Raw genomic sequence first — 22,617 nt, 5'->3', positions numbered from 1 at the left:
TTGCCCATTTATCACTGTATAGAATACAATTGAATGTGCCTCTTTTAAACCTTCAATAAGTTATCATTTTTGACACATCTGATTTAAACTGCAACAAACTACCTCGCCACATACCTATTTTCCTGGTCACTTTAGTGATATAAGTGCAGGCATTCCTTTTCGTTGCCTTATTCCTTATGCCAGAGGAGCTTTACTACTGAGCATGTACATAAACTGCAGCACACATTCATCTCGACTAAAAGTCTAGAAGATGATGCACAAACAAGCCACATGAGACCTGGCAGGCCCCATTCTGTCCCACACCCTGCTAACATTCACAGTCCAATGGCTGCAGCTGAGAAGTCCTCACTGCTCCGTGATCCTCTGCTGCCGCTCCGATCTGTGTTTTGATGCTGGCTGTATGTGCCAGCACAGGACCCAGAGCAGAGCAGCTCCAGGAGTGATAAGTACGTATCAGCTTCACTGTACTGCTCCCATGTCCTCTACCTTTTTGGGGCAACTCTGATCTGAGGTCCTGAGCTGCACATGGAGGAGAGAAGATGCTGGAGTGTGGTGCAGGGAGAAGCAGAGGAGCCAGCAAAATAGTGTTTAATTTTTTTTGTCTGATCTGTGCGTCTTCAGTATTATTTTTCTGCTCTGGGGTCTACAGTGTTGTTATTGTCTATTCTGGGGTTTCTCCATTATAATTGTTCGCTCTGAATGCAGTATTTTGTTTCTTGGGTAATACTTCTCTGCTTTACTGTGGTTTGGTTATTGGTTTGGCCCCTTAACGGGGAACCTGTCATCACAAAGGGCATGTTTCAATGATGATAAGTTTCAAAAGGGCATATAGTATTTAATATAAATGTTTTGGTTAGTCCTTTAATTGTTTTACTTCCTTCCAATCCTGTGCTGAGACACTTTTGCTCGTAGTACCGTGCACAATATCCTCCTATGGCGAACATATGCTTGCTGCCGTTCAAACGTCTAACATAAGGCCACCATTTACGTGCATAGGAAAGGGGCCTTGGTCAAAATAATGGATGTAGAGCTAAATGCAGGAGTAGTACTCCTATACACATAGTAGTGGTGTATATGCAGTGAGTTTTTATGGAAAGCGGGCTAGTCAGATTTTGTGTAGGCTGGGTGATGATTAATGGGCTGTCATATACATGCTTACCCAATCGACTAGACATTGGTGTCATTGTGTATGATGCATCCTATGATGGGAAGGACTTTCTCAGCTGTTGCTTTTATTCTCAGGTGCAATGGTACTGAAGAGGACAGGTGTCTCATCTTCACGGCCTAGTGTGCAGTGAGAGATCGCAGTCGGGTAACCCAGCCGGCACAAGCGCCTTGTAGAGTTATTCTGGTTGCTAGGTGATGCCATTATGCAGGCATCCTGTATGAAGAGTGTAGTGATGCATCGCCATTTTGGTGGTAGTAGGGTGAAATGGATGGATAAAAGGCACCTTTTTGTTTTGAATTTGGTTATCTCTCTAAGTGTTCAGAGTTGGCACGTGCTGAGATTACTCACCAATCTTTTGATCCTAGTTAAAAGGACATGACTGATATACCTCTTTCAGACTCTAGCATGCAGTCTGAAAAGAAGATGGGAATAGATGTATGCCTCTTTAAAGACTGACATGTCATTTTTTTGCATACAGGGGGAGGGCTATTGTAGAGCCCATTGGGTCCCCTTTAACTGATAGTTTGTTTAACTTTTTAAGAGTACTGAAAGGGGGGACATTACTAAATCACTACATTCTGCTATTGCCATCCTGGGGGTTTGGTCTGAGGTTTGGGACCTGCAGAGAGACATCTATGGTTTGTCCCCACTTTTGGGTGTTTTGGTTCCTGATCAGGTTTTCTCATGCCTGGTTTTCTGCCAGTATCTTAAAGGAAATCTTCCATCAAACATGATAAACTAGTGGCACTTACTCATTGATCCTGGTACAGTGACTCTAGTAATCTTCTTATATTTGTTATCCACGGCCTCATTGCTTCTAAAATTATGCTATTGAGTCTGAAGAGTGTGAATGTGTTACATAAGCCGTCTGTGCTCTGGCTTCACAAGCTGTTGTTACACTGCAGCAGCACATCTCAGGCTCACCTTTCTCCTGCACTTTCTGTAATCTGTGCAGCAGTAAGAAGACAGTGAGACGGAGAAGTGCACCTGCACAGTCTAAAAGCCTGTCAATCTGCAGCATGGAGGGGCTCTAATAACACACCCATAGTCTTTATTCTAGGTTGCTGGAGTTCTTTCTTTAATGCAGTTTTTCTTCACCAGATGAGAACCAGCTTGGTACAAGCGTGAATTGGGTTGTTCTGAATATATTTAAAATTGCATACATCCATTTTAAGTGTCATGTAAAGTTTTATATAAAAATTGCATTTACAAAGAAACAACTCTGAGGATTATTCTAGCGCCCTTGGTGTTCATCCATCCATTTCTTACACAAACTTTATACTTTATGCCCTACTCCCCGTGGAAATAGACTAAGGAAAGGATGTGGCAAAAGAATATGTCATTTGCCTCTAAGCTACTTCTGGAATTGTGCCCAGCATCACAACCCCATCAATCTTTCCCAAGGGTATTACATCTAGTAGCTCCCTTTCTCCTCTTATATGTCTGCATAGATACTGTAACAGAGCCAAGCTAGCTACATGGATATAGTGCCAGAACCGAGCTTGCTACATATATATGGTTCCAGAATTATGTTTACTCCATAATTACAGTACCTGAACCAAACTTACATGTAGTAAACAGTGATTTACCAAGTATACTGCATACATACATGCCAGAACTAAGCTCACTACATAGATACAGCTATCACCGAATGAGGGGATAGCTCCCTCTGTAAGGCTACATTCACATGAACGTACAGGGGACGTATATACGACCGAGGTATATACGGCATATAGACGCCCCCCAAACACTTCAATGGCCTCATGGTGCCGTACATGTCTTATCTTTTGACTGGAATACGGCATCATGTGCTGTGTATTTCTATGGAGAGGGGCGGGGGTGAGCAGCTCTCATCCCCTGCTGCTCTCCCCGGCACCGATGTATGCCCGCCGTACTCTCATAAGTCACACCCGCCGCTGACCTCACCTTTGGCGGCACACACAAAACATCTCCTTTGTGGCTTGCACATAGTTTTATGTAGTATTTTGCCAGCTGTACAGGTTTTCTGAATTAAGAAGACTTTATATGTTGCATTGACAGCATGTCTCATCTTTTTTCCAGTCATACTCAATAACTAACACATTTGGTAACTCGTCTGGCTCACAGATATTAGAATTTTCAGATTAGTTTAATTTTAGTTTGTAAGGAACATTGATTGGCTATCTATAGAATAGTTCGCTATAAATTGTTGTCTCATATTGTTTAAAAACTGTAGAAAAGTAATATTCTTAGTGTTGCTTTAAAAACACATATAATCAGTCCTGTATTAGATTTGTTTTTTAGGTTTGTTCTTAAGTTTAATTTGTATGTGTGTCAGAACTGGTATATTTTATAATTATAACTCCAGACAATTTTTTTTTTGTCCCTGTGACAATTGGATTCTCAACATTTTATGCTGTCATGGGAACGAGGATTATCAATAAAGCTTCATTACAGACACCCTACATCTGATCATTGTAGTCTGTACTAAAGTAAAGCATCCAGAGAGCTTTGCCAGAGGTTAGAGTGGGCAGAGGGGTCCGTCTGTAACTAAGGGTCGTCTGTAAGTCAATTGTCCTTAAGTCGGGGACCGTCTGTAATGATATAGTTTTGATTCCTTCACACGTCACATAGTAGATCTGCGAGTATAGAACATTTTTGGTATGCTGTATGGCTTGCTGTTTCTCACAGTAATAAATCAGGTGAGGTGAAATGGAAGAGGCTGATGCTGTAAACACATTTTGTTAATATGACTCACTTGCAGGACTGATTATGTTGTAAACTATTAATACCACTTCTCATGCTTTATGCACACATCCTACAGTATGAAATGGAAAAACCTGATCATCTGTTGGCTGCATTGTTAAGGTTTCAGCACATCTGTATGTGTTCTAGTTTTTAATTAAAGACCACCAACATTATTCATTTACCCATTGTTTACATTGATTTACAAGGGTATAAACAGGGAATTATAAAATGCTATATTGGGAAGGAGAAGGGTGTCTCTGTATCAATAAGAAATTTAGTTTTCCCAAGTAGATTACAACTCTGTGGGTACCACAAATGGTTTCTGTTGCCAGAAAGCATTAAAAAGAGTATAAATAATATTTAACCATGTTGATTTTGTGTTCACATCTGGGTTAGAGGTCCAATTAGAAGTCTTTGTTTCAGATTAATAAATAAATGGCAGCCAGAACTGCCCAGCATGCCTCACTGTTGTGTGGAAAATGCCAGGCACCTTCTTGAAAACTGAACCGGCCACATTTTTGCCATTGGAACTCATAGGGATCACATGGAGCAGGAAAACTGAAATATTAGCACAAATTTGAAAAGGAAACTAGGGCCGAAGTTGTGAAATTGAAATCAGTTTTGGGTGAGGTCAGGGTTAGAGTCATTATAAATGTACCGGCTCCTACTTGTATATCATTATATATCAGTACTGGTAGTGTAGAAGGATGTATTTTATGCATAGGCTGTGCATATACAAGCCTTACTTTGCAATTTTAATCAGTTTTATTCCTGTTTTGGTCATATCACTCCCTAGACAGCAACATGTAGAAGAAAGTCACAGCACTCACCCACTTGTTAGAAAAGTGCAATGTCCTTTATTCAGGTGAAGAAGCATAAAATCACATGCAGGGAGAAGCAACCCTCGGCAACGGGGCCGTTTCGCGCTCAGTGGCGCCACTGAGCGCGAAACGGCCCCGTTGCCAAGGCTTGCTTCTCCCTGCATGTGATTTTAAGCTGCTTCACCTTAATAAAGGACATTGCACTTTTCTAACAAGTGGGTGAGTGCCGTTACTTTCTTCTACATGTTGCTTATGGACTTTTATGTTTATTAACGTGAGCACCACCGCATGGTCCTGTACCACGATCTCTAGTTCCAGGATTGGTCTGTGGCGTAATGTGTGTCAAGTGGGGATACTAGTCTGATGGAAGATAGTGCCTGCCAGTTTTCCTTCATGTGAACTGATCACTCCCTAGACAGGTCATTGTAATAATCCAGAGTGTGGGTGGGGACTCTCTAAGCATACACTTCATGATTCCTCTTTGCTATGACATGCTGTGCTTAGATTGTCATATGATGTTTCTACACTTTTATTTAGCTTCTGAAGATTCAACTTGTATCTGAAACATAGAAAAAGGGATGCCTCAGATCATAGATGAGAGATGAAAGGAGCTATAAAATGGATATAAAACACAATGACACTCTCAGCTCTGCTAACTCACCTATAACACACACAGAGTCAGCTCTGCTTAATGCGTCTATTGTATAGTAAATTTCTGCACATTGTTGCTTGCTGGCAGGAAGTGGTGGTGTCTGAGCTAGTCTTGTAATGCAGGGGGGAGGGGCAGGATGCAAAGAGCACTGCAGTGTGCAGACAAGAGAGGTTATTCATGAGAAGGATCCAACCATAGTAAGAAGATTTACAGTCGTATCCAGTGACAACCAAAATTGTAAACACCAGAGACGGGTTGGAATTACATCTGTGAAATAATGTATTTTTGTTATTAAAAGAGAATGAGAGACTTTGTTGTTTTGTTATCCTGGGTATATTTAATAATCTTGCCTTCATGGTTGTATCAAATGAAGGCTTCTGTTTATCAAAAACTATCAGCTATTTAAGAAGAAACTGGAGTCAGAGACAAAGTAAATGGTGTAAAATTTATAGTAATATTATTGGACATTCAGCTTACCAACTACACAACCTTTAACATCTGATAATGATGATATTTCAATGGCAGTTTAAGAATACTTTTACACATGTTTTACATGTCTATCCATTACCATTGTAATTTTTTTATGTACAAATTACTTTTTTATGTGTCTACTATTATTTTTTTTTAATTTAAATTTATATGCTTTTAACCATAAATGTATGTTTTTATTTATGTAAAGAGGAGGAGACAAACTTTTTCCCTCCCTGAGGACAATAAATGTTATCTTTTTTTAACCTATCTATTTTTCTAACCGCCAGTTATGCACCTACATGAAAAAATAAACCATATTTGTTGTCACCTGTTTTGCTAGAAGTGTCATCCAACGTTTACATACCTTTTAACATTATCCACTATACTTTCATGTTGCATAAGACTCAATGGTATGGAGTAAACGCTTCACCATTGTCATTTACTAAAGTAAAGCATCAAGAGGGCTTCATCAGAGGTCACGGTGGGTAGAGGTCATCTGTAAGTTGGGTGTCCTTAAGTCGGGATTCAGTTGGGCTTATACGGCGGTCCATGGAGGCTGTACGACTTTGCAGTAAGCATTCCATGATACACCTACTAACCTTTCATTTTTTGTTCTTGTTTTTTTAATTCTATAGAATCCACTAATGGTGGACATAAACTTCAGACAGCGTTCATATTTTAGTTTCAGAAAACATTCTGTTTACCAGACCTTTTTTATTGGGTCCTGTTGTTGCTATTGCTAATCGGGTTGTGATTGAAGTTTGCCTAATTAGAAAAACACTGGAGTGAAATTTTTGGTATGATGTAACAAAGGAAATAAAACAATTGAATTTCTTAATGTGTTTAATATGCTACTAATTTGGGCCGAAAACACTTCAGTGAATTACAGGATTAAAACAACAATGAACATATTTGTTTTATTTAGAAGTGTCACAGCATACATTCTTACATAACTAAGAACATGTCTTTTAAACTTGTCATTTTAATCCCACAGTTTAAGCCTAATTCCACTTAGACATGAAATTTCTGCAAGTAGTGCTAAACACCTTCTTTCTCATCTAGTGCTTTTACTTTTCCTGTTACTTTTACCATTTCTGTCCTATCAGCTTATAGTAAGGCCAGGCTTCTGCCTCAAACTGTAGCTTATAGTCCTAGTGTGTCTAGAGCTCTTCCTTAACAACCGTGGTAAGCTCAACGGAGAGGTTGCTAAGGATATGCAAGAAAACAACCTCTCCATAGAGAAACATGGTGCATGGCGTCGTATTCTGGGAAAAGACAGGCGATGTCCTATCTTTTCCCCGGGTATGGAACAGTACTATGCAGCACGTGTGCTGCTTCGTATCGCTCCATACGGCACAGTGCGCCCATATACATTTCCCAACAGCCGTGTGAATAAAGCCTTAGCTAGTGTCTAATCTCCCATTTTATCTTTTGTTCCCTCTAAGGCCTATATGCACATGTAAATATATGTATATATGTTCCTTAATACCTAAACAGTAGCACAGGAGTGGGAAAAAATAAAAAAAGATCCATCAGTTTATCGGTTATTAAAGGCAGATGAACCTATCCTGAGATAAGTGCCCTTTTTATGTTCAGTTCTCTACATTATAGTTCTACATTATATCACGGCAGACAATTATGTTCAGCGACAGGATTGTACTTGCAAATTCAACTGAATAGAATATCAACTAGAAAAATATTACCATGACAGTAGAAAACCATCAGTAACAAACAAAGAAGAATCTAGACAAAAGAAACAACATACTCTTTCACAATAATCTATTCTGTATTTTTTTATGATTTGTGTATTCACATATTTCATTTTATGTTTCTCAAATAACAGGAGCCAGTATTATTCACTGGGACAATGAGGAAAAACCTTGATCCTTTTGACAGACACACTGATGATGAGCTGTGGGATGTTTTAGAAGAGGTACTGACGACTTTGTGATGAATTTGTGATCAGCTACAGTTAGTGTGTAACATTTTATATTTTGTTACCTCTTATAAGAAATGACCACAGTGCATTTGGAAATCTCTTTTGCTTTCTAAAGGTTACAGCGATTATTTCTCGTGCTTATGTTTGTGTACGATTATATTATAAAGGGGTTTGTTACAATCCAGTGATGTCTGGGTAAGGGTCTGTAATAGGTGCAGAAAAGTACTGTGGTGGCTGTGAATTTTCTATTGATTTGCTACTCCTTCTGCTGTGATGGACATCTTTAGCCATGATCAAGGACACTACAATATGTTTACCTGTTGTGGAAATATAGGCACACAAATGATCTTTCTTTACAGACAGCTTAGACACAGACCCTCCACCAGTGCACTTGTGGGCTTATTAATATATCCGTAATAGGATGTATTTCTGTTTTAATAGGAGCAGCTATCAGGGCTGTGGAGTCGGTAAGCCAAACCTCCAACTTCACCAAAATGATCAATGACTCCAACTCCAGAGTCTTGTTTTCCTGGTCACTCTAGCAGTTCAATGAGATAACTGCGGCATTCCTTCCCAGGGACTTATTCCTCTATAGCAGAGGAGCTTCACGTCTGAGCATGTACATAAAATGCTGCACATGTTCATCTCAACTAAAAGGGAAATTGGTGGTGCATAAGCCTCACACATGCCACATGCATTCTGTCAAGCCATGAGTTGCCATGTGCACCCTGCTGATTGTCAAATGAGTCCAATGAGCACTTCCATAACTTATGTAACATAACTGATGGATGCATTCATTGGCGCAGGAGAATTTCTTTTCCTTTCCTGCCGACCTGCTCTGTGTCCTGACTCTGGTTGTATGACCCCACAGATTACGAGAACAGGGAGTCCAATGGGGTCCAAGGTACCTCCGTTGGACCCCTAGTCGCTCCCTCAGGTGAATGGAGCAGAGTGGTCATGCGCAGCCATCTGCTCCATCCATCTGCTCCATCTGCAACCCCGTTCTCGTGATCACATCACTGAGACCCCCATTGATCAGCAAGTTAATTTTTTGGTGGGAAAACCTTTTTAAAGTTGAGCGGTATGACAATATGCCCCTTGAACCAATAAATGTTGCTCACCCCTGGACTAAATCATTAGATCAGGAATAGAACAGACATTTAAAGGAAATTTTTAAATTTTATTATATGTTTGTGGAGTCGGTCCACAACTCTGACTCCAAAGCTCTGGCAGCAATATAACATGGTGCCCACAAATCAGTAAATATTCCTATACAGCCTTTTTACTGGTTTGGGTGGTATTTTGGCATGTAACCTGTTTCACCAGTGATTCCTAGTATACTTTGAATCTACCTTTTTTTGGGTTGTAGAAAAGAGTGTTGAAGACCACACCACTTTCCTCTGAAGTCACACCCATATGTACAAGTATGTCATTGTATAAATTACTTGCAAAACATGACAGGAAATTATAGACATTCTTTTTTATGCAGGTTGCTTGTAATTTTGGTTCATTTTTCTTGATAAATCTCCCCTAATATGTTTGTGATTTGTCAGTGTCTTACATTTGTTTTATGCCTCAGGTACAGCTAAAAGAAGTAATCGAAGAATTGCCTGGAAAAATGGAGACTCAATTGGCTGAATCTGGTTCCAATTTTAGTGTTGGCCAAAGACAACTAGTCTGCCTTGCCCGGGCAATTTTGAGAAAGAATCGAATACTGATTATAGATGAAGCAACTGCAAATGTAGACCCAAGGTACACCTAGTTTATTTTTTTTAATTTTTATCTTCTTTAGTATGCTTTTCTTCATGGAGCAGAAATCCATAGTGGAATCATGTGAAAATGTATTTACTTTTACATAGAGATATTTAGCTTAAAATGGCATGTCAGTGTCTGGGTATGGCTCTCGTACTAGCTTTCCATATTGAGCTTTATATTGGCATAGTATATCTGATTCTTTGTACATCTTCAAAGTCTAGAATAGTGTAATGCTGTCTAGTCATACTTTGTGCCTCCTATCAGTTGGCTTGGCTTATGCCAGAAAGGAGCACCACAATTCTGCCGTTTTTGTTTAATTTCTGGTTCATGTATCTTTTTCCTGAAAGACAGCGCTTCCTTTTCTAGGGTCACCCCCTTTCTTCGTACTAACTTTAGAAGTGCCTAATGACTGCCTTGAGTCCTTCATGAATGTGGGACAAGGCATTGGTGCAAAATGCAACAAAATTCTGTCATAAACAAACAGTTAAACTTCCCCATTGTGTCAGTTTCTTCATTCCTCATATAGACATCCCTCCATGTAGTCCTAATTCAGTTTGATAAGTAACATTTCTGCCTCATATATCCACTTTTGTTTCTTACAATCCCTTCTACTATCACAAAAATGCCCTTTTTTCTGCAACCAGTCATGGTCACACCAAGCTGCCTTTTAGATGTTTGGTTGAATGAAATAGCCTAAATGCAATATGAGAAAAGCTTTTCACAGCTATATACAGAACTGCCGGTTACAGAATGTCTCTCACCTCCACCCAGATAACATGATTATATCATCATTCCTGTATTAAATAGATTTACTTCTCTTATGACAGTCATATCCTATTATCTGCATTTTTAACAGTAGATTTGCATAGAATTTAGCTTTTTCATTATGCACATTTTCAACCAGCAGGAGATTTGTGAGTTTTTTTTGTTCTATTTGCACAATAAAGATATAGTTATATATATATGCAAAGCGAAATAAATCATAAAGCACATGGAAGTGTATTTCTTTGTTCTGTGGCATGTTCATGCCATACCGTAAGGAAGAAAAGAGTGTAAACTGTATTGTGATTACAAATGTAGATTTAACACTATTTCTGCATTTCCTGCTAAGCATGAAACAATAAATGACAGGCATATGAAGGCTAAAGCTCCCTAAAAGTTACTGTTTCTAAAAGTAGAATTTAATCCCAGACATTTGCATTAAGCATCGTGAATCACCCTCCTCAGAGCATTACAGCTTAAAAATCTCCATTAATTGAGGCGTATGAGAAACTTTGTGAGGAATTTACATTTCTTTTGAAGATTAATCTGTTTGATTGACATCTAAATGGTGGTTTATTAACAGCTGTTTTGTGCTTAGATAAGACACTGGTTTTATTTTGTAAGCGTAAACTATGTTAGCCTAGATATTGTGGGCGCACTTGACAACTATATTGTGGGGCCCTACGTGAGTGCATTTGCTATATTACTGTACTTGGAAACTCCACTTTTAATAGGGACAGTTTGTGAGATGGCCCTTTAAAACACGGTGACAATCTTTTTAAACCAAGGTCAAAGCTTATTCTGCCTTCAGCAATAGATTCTAAAATGGCACATTTGTTCGGATATACATGTTCTCTGCTTCTGCCCCTTTTGTATATTTCTATATTCTTGAGTGGATAATCTAATACAACATTTCCATTATATGCAGCAGATATAAATTGAATGTGGGCATGTGAAATGTCTCTTGCCATCGCCTAACCTTTGAATAGAGAGCAGCCCTTAAAGACAGAGGCAGATGAAAATGTGTAATGTTCCAAAACCTTAGGGATGATGTTTATCTTGTTCTGTATTTCAGTGCAACTCATTGTTTTGCTACCCACATTCAATTACTGCCCATTGAAAGTAGCTAAAAATGATAATGAAGTCTTAGGTTATATTAGGCTAACCTCTTCATTTCTGCAGAATGCACACAATAGTCGTCCTTCACAAAGTGTTCTCATTGTTAAACTGAAAAGTTGTTCTATAGGTTTTAGTCTGTTCTATGTATTCAGGAGGAAACGCATTGCTTTCAGGCTATATCATTTTAATTAGACTCTGCTTATAAACTTTCTCAACAACAGCATATTAAAACAAGATCTCTTTATTGTGGAGAGAGGTAGTGCTATGGGAAGTGTTTCATCATAAACATGAATTTTAAATACACGTATGTACAATGACAATGCATTGGCATCAGCCTCAGATGTTTTAGTATTCATATTGCCGTAACACATTGACCCCCTACTGAAGCTGACATCACAGTACACTACTTGACTAAAAATAGAGTTGTTAAGATTGCTAACCTTCTCACTTTAATCTCGCAACTTTTTGGCAAGTTTTAAACCAGAAATAGATAGGCTAAGTCCTGCGGATATTGATGTTTCAGGAATCCCGGTTTACCAATCTTTCTATAATTTTGCCCTTTCTGTAGTTCCATGTCCCCCCCCCCCCCCTTCTTTTTTGTCTTAACCTGGACTAAGTGTTTAGGTTGGTGGGAATGTTCTTTGGGCAATCCCCTGCATGGTAAACTATTGCAGTGAATTGTGGTGCTGTTTTTCGATTTCTCCGAGTTGGTAAATTTAAGGTGAATTGTGCCTGATCTGCGTTTGTTTGGTCTTTTACTAGGCAATCTACCACTGGACTGCTTTGTAATACAGGCAGTCCCCGGGTTACATACAAGATAGGGTCTGTAGGTTTGTTCTTAAGTTGAGTTTGTATGTAAGTCGGAACTGTATATTTTATCATTGTAATCCCAGACAGAACTTTTTTGGTCTCTGTGACAATTGGATTTCAAAAATGTTAGGTTGTCATAAGAATCAATATTAACACTAAAGCTTCATTATAGACACATTTGATAACTGTTACAGCTGATGATTGTAGCCTAGGACTAAAGTACAATAAATTACCAATATCCAGAGGTCCGTTTGTTACTAGGGGTCGTATGTAAGTCGAGTGTTCTTAAGTAGGGGACTGCCTGTATTTCAAAGGTACCATTGTCCCCTGCGAGGGATTTACTTTGGGCGGTCCTGTGCCCTTGTAGTCTCTGTTTTTCATTTAAAAAAGACATTAAAATAATTAAGCAGTGGCTTCAGAACAACTCTGTGACCATTTTTGACTGGTCCAACCAAAGCTCTGGACTAAACTCAATTGAGCATCTCTGGCGAGAGGTGAAAATGGCTGTCCACCAATGTTTACCAAGAAATGGCTGAGGATCCCCAAATACAGGTGTGAAAAACCCTGTTGCATCATTCCCAAGAAAAATCATGGCTGTACTAGCTTTACCCCTACGGAACTCAGCCTCTTTTGGCCTTAAGGACGCGGCCCCATTTTTGAAATCTGGCCTGTGTCACTATAAGTGGTTATAGCGTGGGAACGCTATGAGATATCCAGGGGATTTTGAGATTGTTTTCTCGTGACACATTGTACTTCAAATTAGTTTAAAAATTTGGATGAAATCTTTTCCGTTTAGTTATGAAAAAAAACCAAAATTTGGAAAAACTTTGGAAATTATTCTTTATTTTCAACGTTCTAAATTCTCTACTTTTGATGCAGATAGTCATAGCACCCAAATAAATTCATAACTTACATTTCCCAAATGTCTGCTTTATGTTGGCATGGTTTTTTAAGATTCCACATATTTTACTAGAATGTTATGAAGCTCAGAATTTGGGTGCCATTTTTCACATTTTTTGGAAAATCACCAAAACCTGTATTTAGATGGACCTGCTCAACTTTTAATTGACACTGAGAGGCCTAAATAATAGCGAGACTCATAAATTACCCCATTGTGGAAACTACACCCCTCAACGTATGAAAAAACACTTTTAAGAAGTTTGTTAACCCTTTAGGTGTTTTATAGGTGTTATATATAATTTTTTTCTTTTTTTAATGTGTACCTATAGGGGCTTATTTCTTTTGCCACATGAGATGCACTTTTCTGGTAGGTAATTTTGGGGCATCTATAGCTAATTGGTGAGATTTTATTAACTCTTTGTTGGTGGAGGAAATGAAAATCATCAATTTTCAGGAAAATTTTAGTTTTTTGGGGTTTTTTTGTCGTTAACCATACCATAAAAAATAGTTTATTATTTTTATTCTATGGGTCGCCACGATTACGAAAATACTTCATTTATATATATTTTTCCAATTTTTACTGAATAAAAAGTAGTTTGGCAAAAATGTTGTTAATTTTAGCATCACCGTCTTTCATATGCATAACTTTTTTATTTTTCGCCTCACAAATCTGTTTAAGGGCTTATTTTTTGCGAGAAGGATTGTTCTTTTTAGTGGTCTTATTTTAGAGTGCATAACATTTTGTTAAATCACTTTTTAGAGCATTTTTATAGGGTATTAATTGAAAATGATCTTTTTTCTGGAGCTTTTTTTTGTTTTGTTTTTTACGGGGTTCACTTTGCGGTTCTAATAATGATTCTGTTTTATTATGCAGATTGTTACGGACGCAGGGATACCAAATATGTGGGGGTTTTGTGTATTTTATTCAATTGTAGTGAATAAAAACTAATTTGGAGAAAATCTTGTTCATTTTAGCATCACCATCTTTTCATATGCATAACTTTTTTTATTTTTCGGCTGACAAATCTGGTTAAGGGCTTATTTTTTGCGAAATGAGTTGCTCTTTTGAGTGGGCTTATTTTAGAGTGCATAACATTTTTTAAATCGCTTTTTAGAGCATTTTTTATAGGGTATTAATTAAAAATGATCTTTTTTTTTTGAACATTTTTGCGGGTTTTTTTTTTCCTCCGGCATTTACCGTGCGGGTCCAGTAACGATTCTGTTTTATTATACAGATTGTTATGGAGGCGGCAATACCAAATATGCGGGGTTTCTTTTGTGTTTTTGTGTTTTTTCTACTTTATTTAGTTTTTTTATGGGAAAGTGACATTTTAGGGGCTTATATTTTAATGTATTTATTTTTTATTTAGTATAATGTGTTGTGTTCAGTGTTTTTCACTTTTTTTTACTTCTGCATACTTGAACTTGAACCAGCGATGCTCTGATCCAATACACTGCTCTACAATACTATTTTATTGTGGAGCAGTGTAATCTGTCTGGCATGCTTGCAGATGCTCAGACAGTTTGCAGTCAGACCCGGAAGGGGTCTGACTGCCAGGGAGACCGGGGAGCTCCGGGGCACTTACCAGTCCTCGGAGCTGCCCAGAAGTGGATCCCCCGGTAAGCGGTGCGGGGGATCCGATCCATAGCGTGAACACCCTTACACGCCACGGTCATGCTTGACCGCGGCGTGTAAGGGGTTAACAACCGCGATTGGAGTTGGCTCCGATCGCGGGTGTTAGCGCAGGCTGTCAGCTGTGATAGACAGTTGACAGCCGCTGCTTCTGGTGCCGGCTCCGTTCGTGAGCCAGTGCCAGAAGCAGGACGTTATAGCACGTCCCTGTGCGCTTAGCATGTAGCCCCGGGGACGTACTATAACGTCCTGGTGCGCCTAGGGGTTAAAAGGTGCTTGTACTCTGAGCAAAGAGTCGCAATACGTATGACCATGTGATTTTTCAGTTTTTCTTGTTTAATACATTTTTTTATACATTTTTATTCATTTATATCAATTCAACATACAGTGTATATACAGTATATATAAGTATATAAAGTACAATAATAAATGTTTAATAAATTGGCAAAAATATCTACATTTCAGTTTTTTTGTCGAGATGGGGTGCAGAGTGTAATCAAAGAGTGAAAAATTTAAAGTGGTCTGAATACTTTCTGTAACCACTGTACATTGTTTAACATTGTTCTTTTGTGTCATCCATTTAAAATCTAAAAATACAGGAAAAGTGGTGTTTCTTAATATTTTTTGTTTATTTTTTTTACAGAACGGATGAACTGATTCAAAAGACAATTCGAGAAAAGTTTGCCGAATGCACAGTGCTGACAATTGCTCACAGATTGAATACAATTATCGACAGTGATAAAATTATGGTAAGAATTTTCTAAGCATTTGATTTGGGGTCTTTTTCAAAATTATTTTGTGTCTTATGTATTATGGGTTATTCATTTGTTATGGGCATTTCATTTGTTTGAGTTGAAGTGTCTGTACATGCCATGACATACCGTCACTATGAAGTGCAATTTGTTATGCAGAAAATAAGCCCTCACAGTTTACATGGAAAAATAAAAAAGTTAAAAGATTTTTGAAGGTGGGGAGTAAAAAATGGAAACGCAAAAAACGAAAAAGGGCCTGGATGGGAAGGGGTTAAAGGTTGGATTGTCCCTAATATACTATATATACTTGATAATGGGAGGAGTTTTCCAGCACAATTATTGTGCTGAAAAAGCCCCACTCAGCTTATACTCCAGCATATACTCCCGGTCAGGCCGGCAGATTCACGTCTATGCGATCTGCTGGCACAGAGACCAGGACGCGGCAGGCTACTGATGTCATAGTTGTGTGCCGGCAGATCGCCTGGGAACCTGAAGAGGTGGTGCAGGAAGAAGAAATACTAACTGGTGGGTATTACATTTATGGGGGTGCTCTGCGGGACATCACATTTATGGGGGTGCTCTGCTGGGCATCACATTTATGGGGGCACTCTGATGCACATCACATTTATGGGGGTGCTCTGCTGCACATCACATTTATGGGGATGCTCTGCTGCGCATCACATTTATGAGGGGGTGCTCAGCTGGGCATCACATTTATGGGGCTGCTCTGCTTGGCATCATATCTGTGGGGGCGCTGTGCTGTGCATCATATTAATGAGGGCGCTCTGCTGAACATCATATTAATGGGGGCACTCTGCTGAACCTTTTATTAATTTGAGGGACTGCTGTGGACATTTCATTAATGAGGGGAGACTACTGGACATTTGGTTAGAGAGTAGCAGCTGCAATTCCCACCCTAGGCTTATACTCGAGTCAATGTTCTCCCATATACTCTGCTGGGCATCATATTTATGGTAGCGCTCTGCTGAGCATCATATTTTTGGGGGCGCTCTGCTCAGTATTACATTTATGTGGGCGGTCTGCTGGACATTATATTAATGGGGGCGCTCTGCTGGACATCATATTAATAGGGCACTCTGCTGGACCTGATATTAATGGGGCACTCTGCAGGACATTATATTAATGGGGGCACTCTGCTGGACTTTATATTAATGGGGGCACTCTGCTGGACTTTATATTAATGGGGACACTCTACTGGACATTATATTAATGGGGGCACTCTGCTGGGCCTTTTATTAATGGGGGCACTCTGCTGGGCCTTTTATTAATGGGGGCACTCTGCTGGGCATTATATTAATGGGGCACTCTGCTGGACATTTTATTAATTGGAGGGGCTGCTGTGGACATTTCACTAATTAATTAAACTACTGGACATTTGATAAGAGAGTAGAAGCTATTAGATGATTCCTTTTATCATCTGAGGAACTGAGGATCCCTGCCCAGTATTTTATACTCTACCATCATCGGTCTGTGAACATCACTTTGTAGCACCATGGACATTTCTATAAAACTTTGAAACAAAGGGATTATGCTGCACTATAAAGATGTTTTTGTTAAGTAATTATCTGAGATTATAAAAGAAAAACTTTTACAATGTTTTTCTATTTTCCCTAAGTTTCATACCATAAAAACCTAAATAATAAAAGTAAACTTCTGTATATGCTCAAGTATAAGCTGACCCGACTATAAGCTGAGACCCCTAATGTCAACACCAAAAACTGGGAAAAACCATTGACTCGCGTATAAGCCGAGGGGGGGAAATAAATTGGTCACAGCCTCCCAGTATATAGCCAGTCAGCCCCCAGTAGTATATAGCCAGCCAGCCCTCAGTAGCATACAGCCAGGCAGCCCCCAGTAGTATACAGCCTGCCAGCCCGCAGTTTGCCAAGCCCATTAAAAAAAAAAAAAAACTTGCATACTCACCTTCGGGCGGTCCTAAAACTCCGGTCCCATGGCTCCTCTTCTGTCTTCTCCCCGATGCCCCGGTCCCCGCGGCTCCTCCTTTGTCTTCTCTACACTGTATTAGCCAGCCGAGAGGCGTCTCTGTCGGCTAATACAGCATAGAGAAGATAGAAGAGGGGTCGCGCCGAACATCGGGCCGCCGGAGGTTGAGTATGTAAGTTTATTTTTTTTGATCACTCGTGTATAAGCCGAGGTGAGGTTTTACAGCACATTTTTTGTGCTGAAAAACTCAGCTTATACATGAGTATAAGGTGACATTTTACTGTGGCCATTCAGGTCTTGGTTTTCGAAGCCTAATATGATTTTTCATTTATATTTACTTATTGCAGCAAACTTTCAGCTCAATGTCTAGAGAGACCATGTTGCAGCAAACTAAACAAATTAATATGAGGTGCAAAGTACGACTTACAAGTCTAATACTGCATCAGCTTAATATGGTGCACAGCGAACTGTCTATTTCTACTCTGCACTGATCTAAAGACCGACACAGGGGTATTCCCATCAAGACAAGATTCTTAAATATACCCAGGATAACTGTCACGGGTGGTCCCGCGACCCATATCGCGGGTCACGGGCTCACCCGTTTCTCTCGCTCCCCGCAGGTGCAGCGCCAGCGCCTCATACCTGTCCCGCGTCCCGGCCTCGCTCCGTGTGCGCGCGTCCCCGTGTCTTAGGAGGCGCGCGCGGCAGCCTTAGAAAATTTAAAGGCTGGCCATTTCCCATGAGGCTATTTATATCTGCCTCTCCCATCTCACCCTGCCGGATCTTTGTGCCTCACAGCCTAAGAGAAAGCTCTATTGCGATTTTCCTGCGTTCCAGTGTCTCCCGCGTTCGTGTCTCCTGCGTTCCTGTGTCTTCTGCGTCCAGAGGATCCACAACCCGCAAGCCTGACAATAACAAAATAACACATTCTCTAATTCACTGTTATTAACAAAAATGCAGCATTTCACAGATAAAATTCCAACTTGTCTCTATCAGTCCTGGTGTACACAATTTCAGTTGCCCCTAGACACGACACCGTAACTTCTGACTACGGGTCGGGGAAGCCATCTTAGATTTCTGTGTGACAGCCGTGAAGATGAGATTTCTGTTTCTCTGCTCCCTGCACTCTAGCGCCGCCCCCTGCAGCCAGGACAGAGCTCACAGACACACGATCACTTCCTGCCAGCAAACAGCACATCCTGAAAGAAGCTGCAAGCTCATAGTGTCAGAACAGATATGTAGCAGAACTGACAGGGTGTAATAGGCATCTAATGGATCTCATCATTGATCCGTCTCATATCTCTTTCTTTGTGTCAGAGATGTTCAGAAGGTAAATGAAAATGTATATAAACCTGTACCCTGATAATAGAACAAGAGGAATCATAATGGGGTACATTTACTTACCCGTCCACTGGAGTTCATCGAAAGTGCATTGTCCGATAATGCACTGTGGCGCGATTCACTAAGAATGTGTGCCCGATATCCTGCATGTGTCGCTTTCCCACTCAGGTCCGAGGGAGTTAACCTTCGATTTCATGGTGCCTGTAAGTGCTTGGGCTTGCGACACAATTTGAAAGTTAAATCCCGTGCTCAGTCTGAATTAGTCGGATCGTCTGATGGCCCGCCCCGTCACATGGAAGCCAGCGCAACTGCACCAAAAGCTGCTTGCGTTCGCCAAAAATCCCAGCATAGACACCTGTTAAATACCTGTCCAAGCCGTGCTGTTCCCAAGAAAGAAAAACAGTCCGACGAAAGCGTGATCTGCGACCCTTAGTAAATGAGTCCCAATGTGTCTGATTATAAAGTCCCCCACAGTCCCTAGGCTAGAATTTTATACTGACCAACCTAGGAGCTAAACAGCAATACATCTGAGTAAATTGTAAAGTAAGGGGTTAAAATGATCTTTATTTTAAACATCTCTAGGGGATTGAGATTTGAGAATTTTCTTTTGTCGGAAAACCCCTTTAATACAACTCCCCCTATGTCTGATATTACACAACTGTTGTGAAGGGATGAATTCTGCATGAGGATTTTTTTTTTGGGGGGGAGGGGGACTGTTCATGTGTATCTGTTCATTGTATCTGTCATTACTAATTTGGTCACTAAATTAGGTCACCCTATAAATATAACAAAATATTAAGTTATATATTTTTGTTCTATGGATACATTTCCCTTTAACTGTCTAAAAAGTCAGAATGTGTTACTCAAATGTTTTCTTTTAAAGTGGAGTATTCCACATTCTTACTAGAGGAGCAGGTCACAACTGAAATGTTTTATGAATTACAGATTCCTGCATTTTATAGAGATCAAAGCTAACAGGGATAAGTGCATTGATTTTGTTTTGTTTCCTGACTATTAATGACGAGAAAACAGAAATACAGCACAATGTTATGGTACAGCCATGAAGCTAAGATAAAACTCATAATTGCCACTTTGATCTTGGGCAGGCCATCTTCTCCTTTGTTGAGTACTGTAAGCAATTTGCCAATAAAGCTGTTTAGCATTAGCATTGTCATCATAACATCACTTAATTACTATTGTTAAACTCATTATAATCCTATTGTTGTTCTCTGGATTATTTCTCCCTCTACAAATGCAAGTGGGATGTTCTTCTGTTTATTGTGATGAAGCCGAACAAAGTAGTATAAGGAAACATCTGTGAAATAATTAATAGCATTATTATGACTCTTGTTTGCTTGCTGGTTTTCCAAAGGGATTTGATTAATTTAATTCACCAGTTTTAAATTCACTTTATCATTTTGTTTCTTGTTGGCACTTTCCACAATGATGATGTCAAAGTTCAGATAATACTTTATGTACAGTCGGTAGCTTTACTTTAAGGATCTGCGGAACATTAGGGATAATAGGGATATATATTTTTGAGGTAGGTAGTTCAGGTAAAGACTGCTTAGCAGTGTATTCCCTGAACATTGTGAACAATTAAGAGAAAATTTAATGTGGTATCACCCACTGCTAACACCTGCAATCGATACTGGAACATCACTGCTATTAGCAGTTTAAATGCAGTGGGTGCATTTGCGCCCCCATATTGGCTTGAGTCCTCCCTCTCCACCCCCCATTGTCCCCCCACCTTGGGAGTCCCTAAGGCCTGTCGTTCAGTCTGATCTGTAACTCTGGAATACAATTCTCATGTAGTCTATGGTGTTTTTTTAAGGGGGCATAAATAAAAGTTTTAATGACCCCAAAGTAAAAAATGAACAAATACATTAAAATAAACATGTTGGGTATGCTGTGTGCCAAAATGGCAGAATTATCAAAATATGTATCTGAGTAGCCATCATTGCACCATTTCACAACACGTACAAATTTGAACAAACAGTGGAAGTCATGTATACAAAGCTCTTAAGAAAATGGTGTTTTTTTTTTTTATTGTATTGTATAGTATTTTTTGCAGCTTTCTGGAACATTTTATGGTATATTAAATACTGACAATAGGAAGCACAATTTGTACGGCACATATCAAGCCCTCGTACAGTTTTGTTAACGGAAAAATAAAAATGTTATGGCCTTTAGAAGGAAGTGAAAAATGGAAACCCAAGAACAAAAAAAAGGTCAAGACCGTTAAGGGGTTGAAAATCAAAGGGATTGTCTTCCTACACTCACCTTTATCTGCCCTGCTTCTCCAGGTTGTGCTTATTCTGGAGGAATGATGGTTTATCATACAATTGAACTTTTCAGTCTCTTACTGGCTGAGGTCAGTGATTGGCTACAGTGGTCAGGTAAAAAAGAACTTGATGCTGTAATTGCATAACCAAGGGGGGCCGAGCTTTAGGAAATCTAGAGGGGGTGTATGGACTTTTTTTTATTAAGGAAAGATCATACCTAAATCTGTGGTTTTTGTTGTGCTTTACAATATAGAAGAATGTTATGGAAATGAAATACAGAAGGTGAGAAGGTAGTCTTTTGTACCCCATAGAGTTCCATTTACAGAAGCGTAGCTTCTGTTATTTATAGCGCTAAAAAAATTTCTATTATAAATGATGGAATAGCATAATGGAAGATGCTGGAAATAACGCAGGCTAATGCTAACTCTTCTCTTCTAATTATGGAAGTGCATAGTGGAATCTGTTGAACATAAGAGTTAACCTTCCTCAACCTTTCACAGTCTTTCTCATCTTTTTTGTATTTCTATTTTGCAACTTTCTTCTCTTTATATTCTTTTAATGCTCAACTTGGCTCATTCCGAGTACATGGAAACTACTTTAAAATTCAGATACTGAAATCCTATGTAAGCCTTATTCTGCTAAGGCTCAGCCCATACATCCATTGGGCTTTCCCCCATAGACTTTAATGGGGTGGGCCACTGTTTTACATTAGTTATCCATTTGCCTTTACTGCCTTGAGGATAAACGATTCAGCATTCCTGCTACTTACTTTTGAGGTGTGTGTATTCTCTGTTCTTCTTTCTTTACATTTCTAAGCTCTGCCGAAGAGGACGAACTGCAGCAGAAAATTATGATTCATTCTGCTCCCTCCCTCTCCCCTCTTCCTGTCTGTCAGTGAGGATGGGTTTTGAGAAGTTGGAAGATGCCTTAAGGACATCATGGAGCTATGAGAAATCTGTGTATTTATACAGAGGGCAGCATGGCAAGAACAGGGAAAGCTTCAGCTTTCAAAGGAGTAAAAGACATAGGTACATATACATGCAGAGACATGTCTAACAGATGGCCAAGCCCTATAATATATCAACCATTTTCTTTGGTTATGCACCAGTTATTTATAGCAGAATAAGAGACACTACTGTGTTATTTTTATCAATGTTAATAATGGAAAGTGGAACAGAAACTGCCTAACCCAGGTGCGAAACTGAATCTTACAACTCAAGTGGGAGAGAAAATATCAAAATAATTTAAAAATTACATAACTTTTTAAGTGAACCATAAAGTTAGAATTGCAAGTAAATGTGCGCTAAAATAACAGTACAGGCAGAAATACTCATTTTTATTGAACGTCGTGCGAGTGTTACATAATCTTCCCCTCTGTATGGAGAAGACATTGCTATGAATGGAGTGAAGGAAAGCTACATGTATCAGGAAAAAAGAGAGCATTGCTGGGGAAATTAGTTCAGACATATCAATGTTTGCTGTCACAAACCAAGCATCTCAAAGAAAACCATTTATTC

General features: G+C 39.4%; 1 protein-coding gene across 1 annotated transcript in view; it reads left to right on the top strand.

The window, feature by feature from the left end:
- ABCC4 (ATP binding cassette subfamily C member 4 (PEL blood group)) overlaps positions 1–22,617 on the top strand; it is a 160,846-nt gene that overhangs the window by 127,544 nt on the left and 10,685 nt on the right. Inside the window, exons 27-29 of the mRNA XM_072135431.1 lie at positions 7,683–7,772; positions 9,358–9,530; positions 15,401–15,506. Of these exons, the coding sequence (XP_071991532.1) occupies positions 7,683–7,772; positions 9,358–9,530; positions 15,401–15,506 (369 nt within the window). The remainder of the gene's footprint in view (positions 1–7,682; positions 7,773–9,357; positions 9,531–15,400; positions 15,507–22,617) is intronic.

The sequence above is a fragment of the Engystomops pustulosus genome, chromosome 2, assembly GCF_040894005.1.
Source record: "Engystomops pustulosus chromosome 2, aEngPut4.maternal, whole genome shotgun sequence".
Lineage (NCBI taxonomy): Eukaryota > Metazoa > Chordata > Amphibia > Anura > Leptodactylidae > Engystomops > Engystomops pustulosus.
The sequence above is the reverse complement of the archived record's forward strand: the minus strand, read 5'-3'. Positions and strand labels throughout refer to the sequence as shown.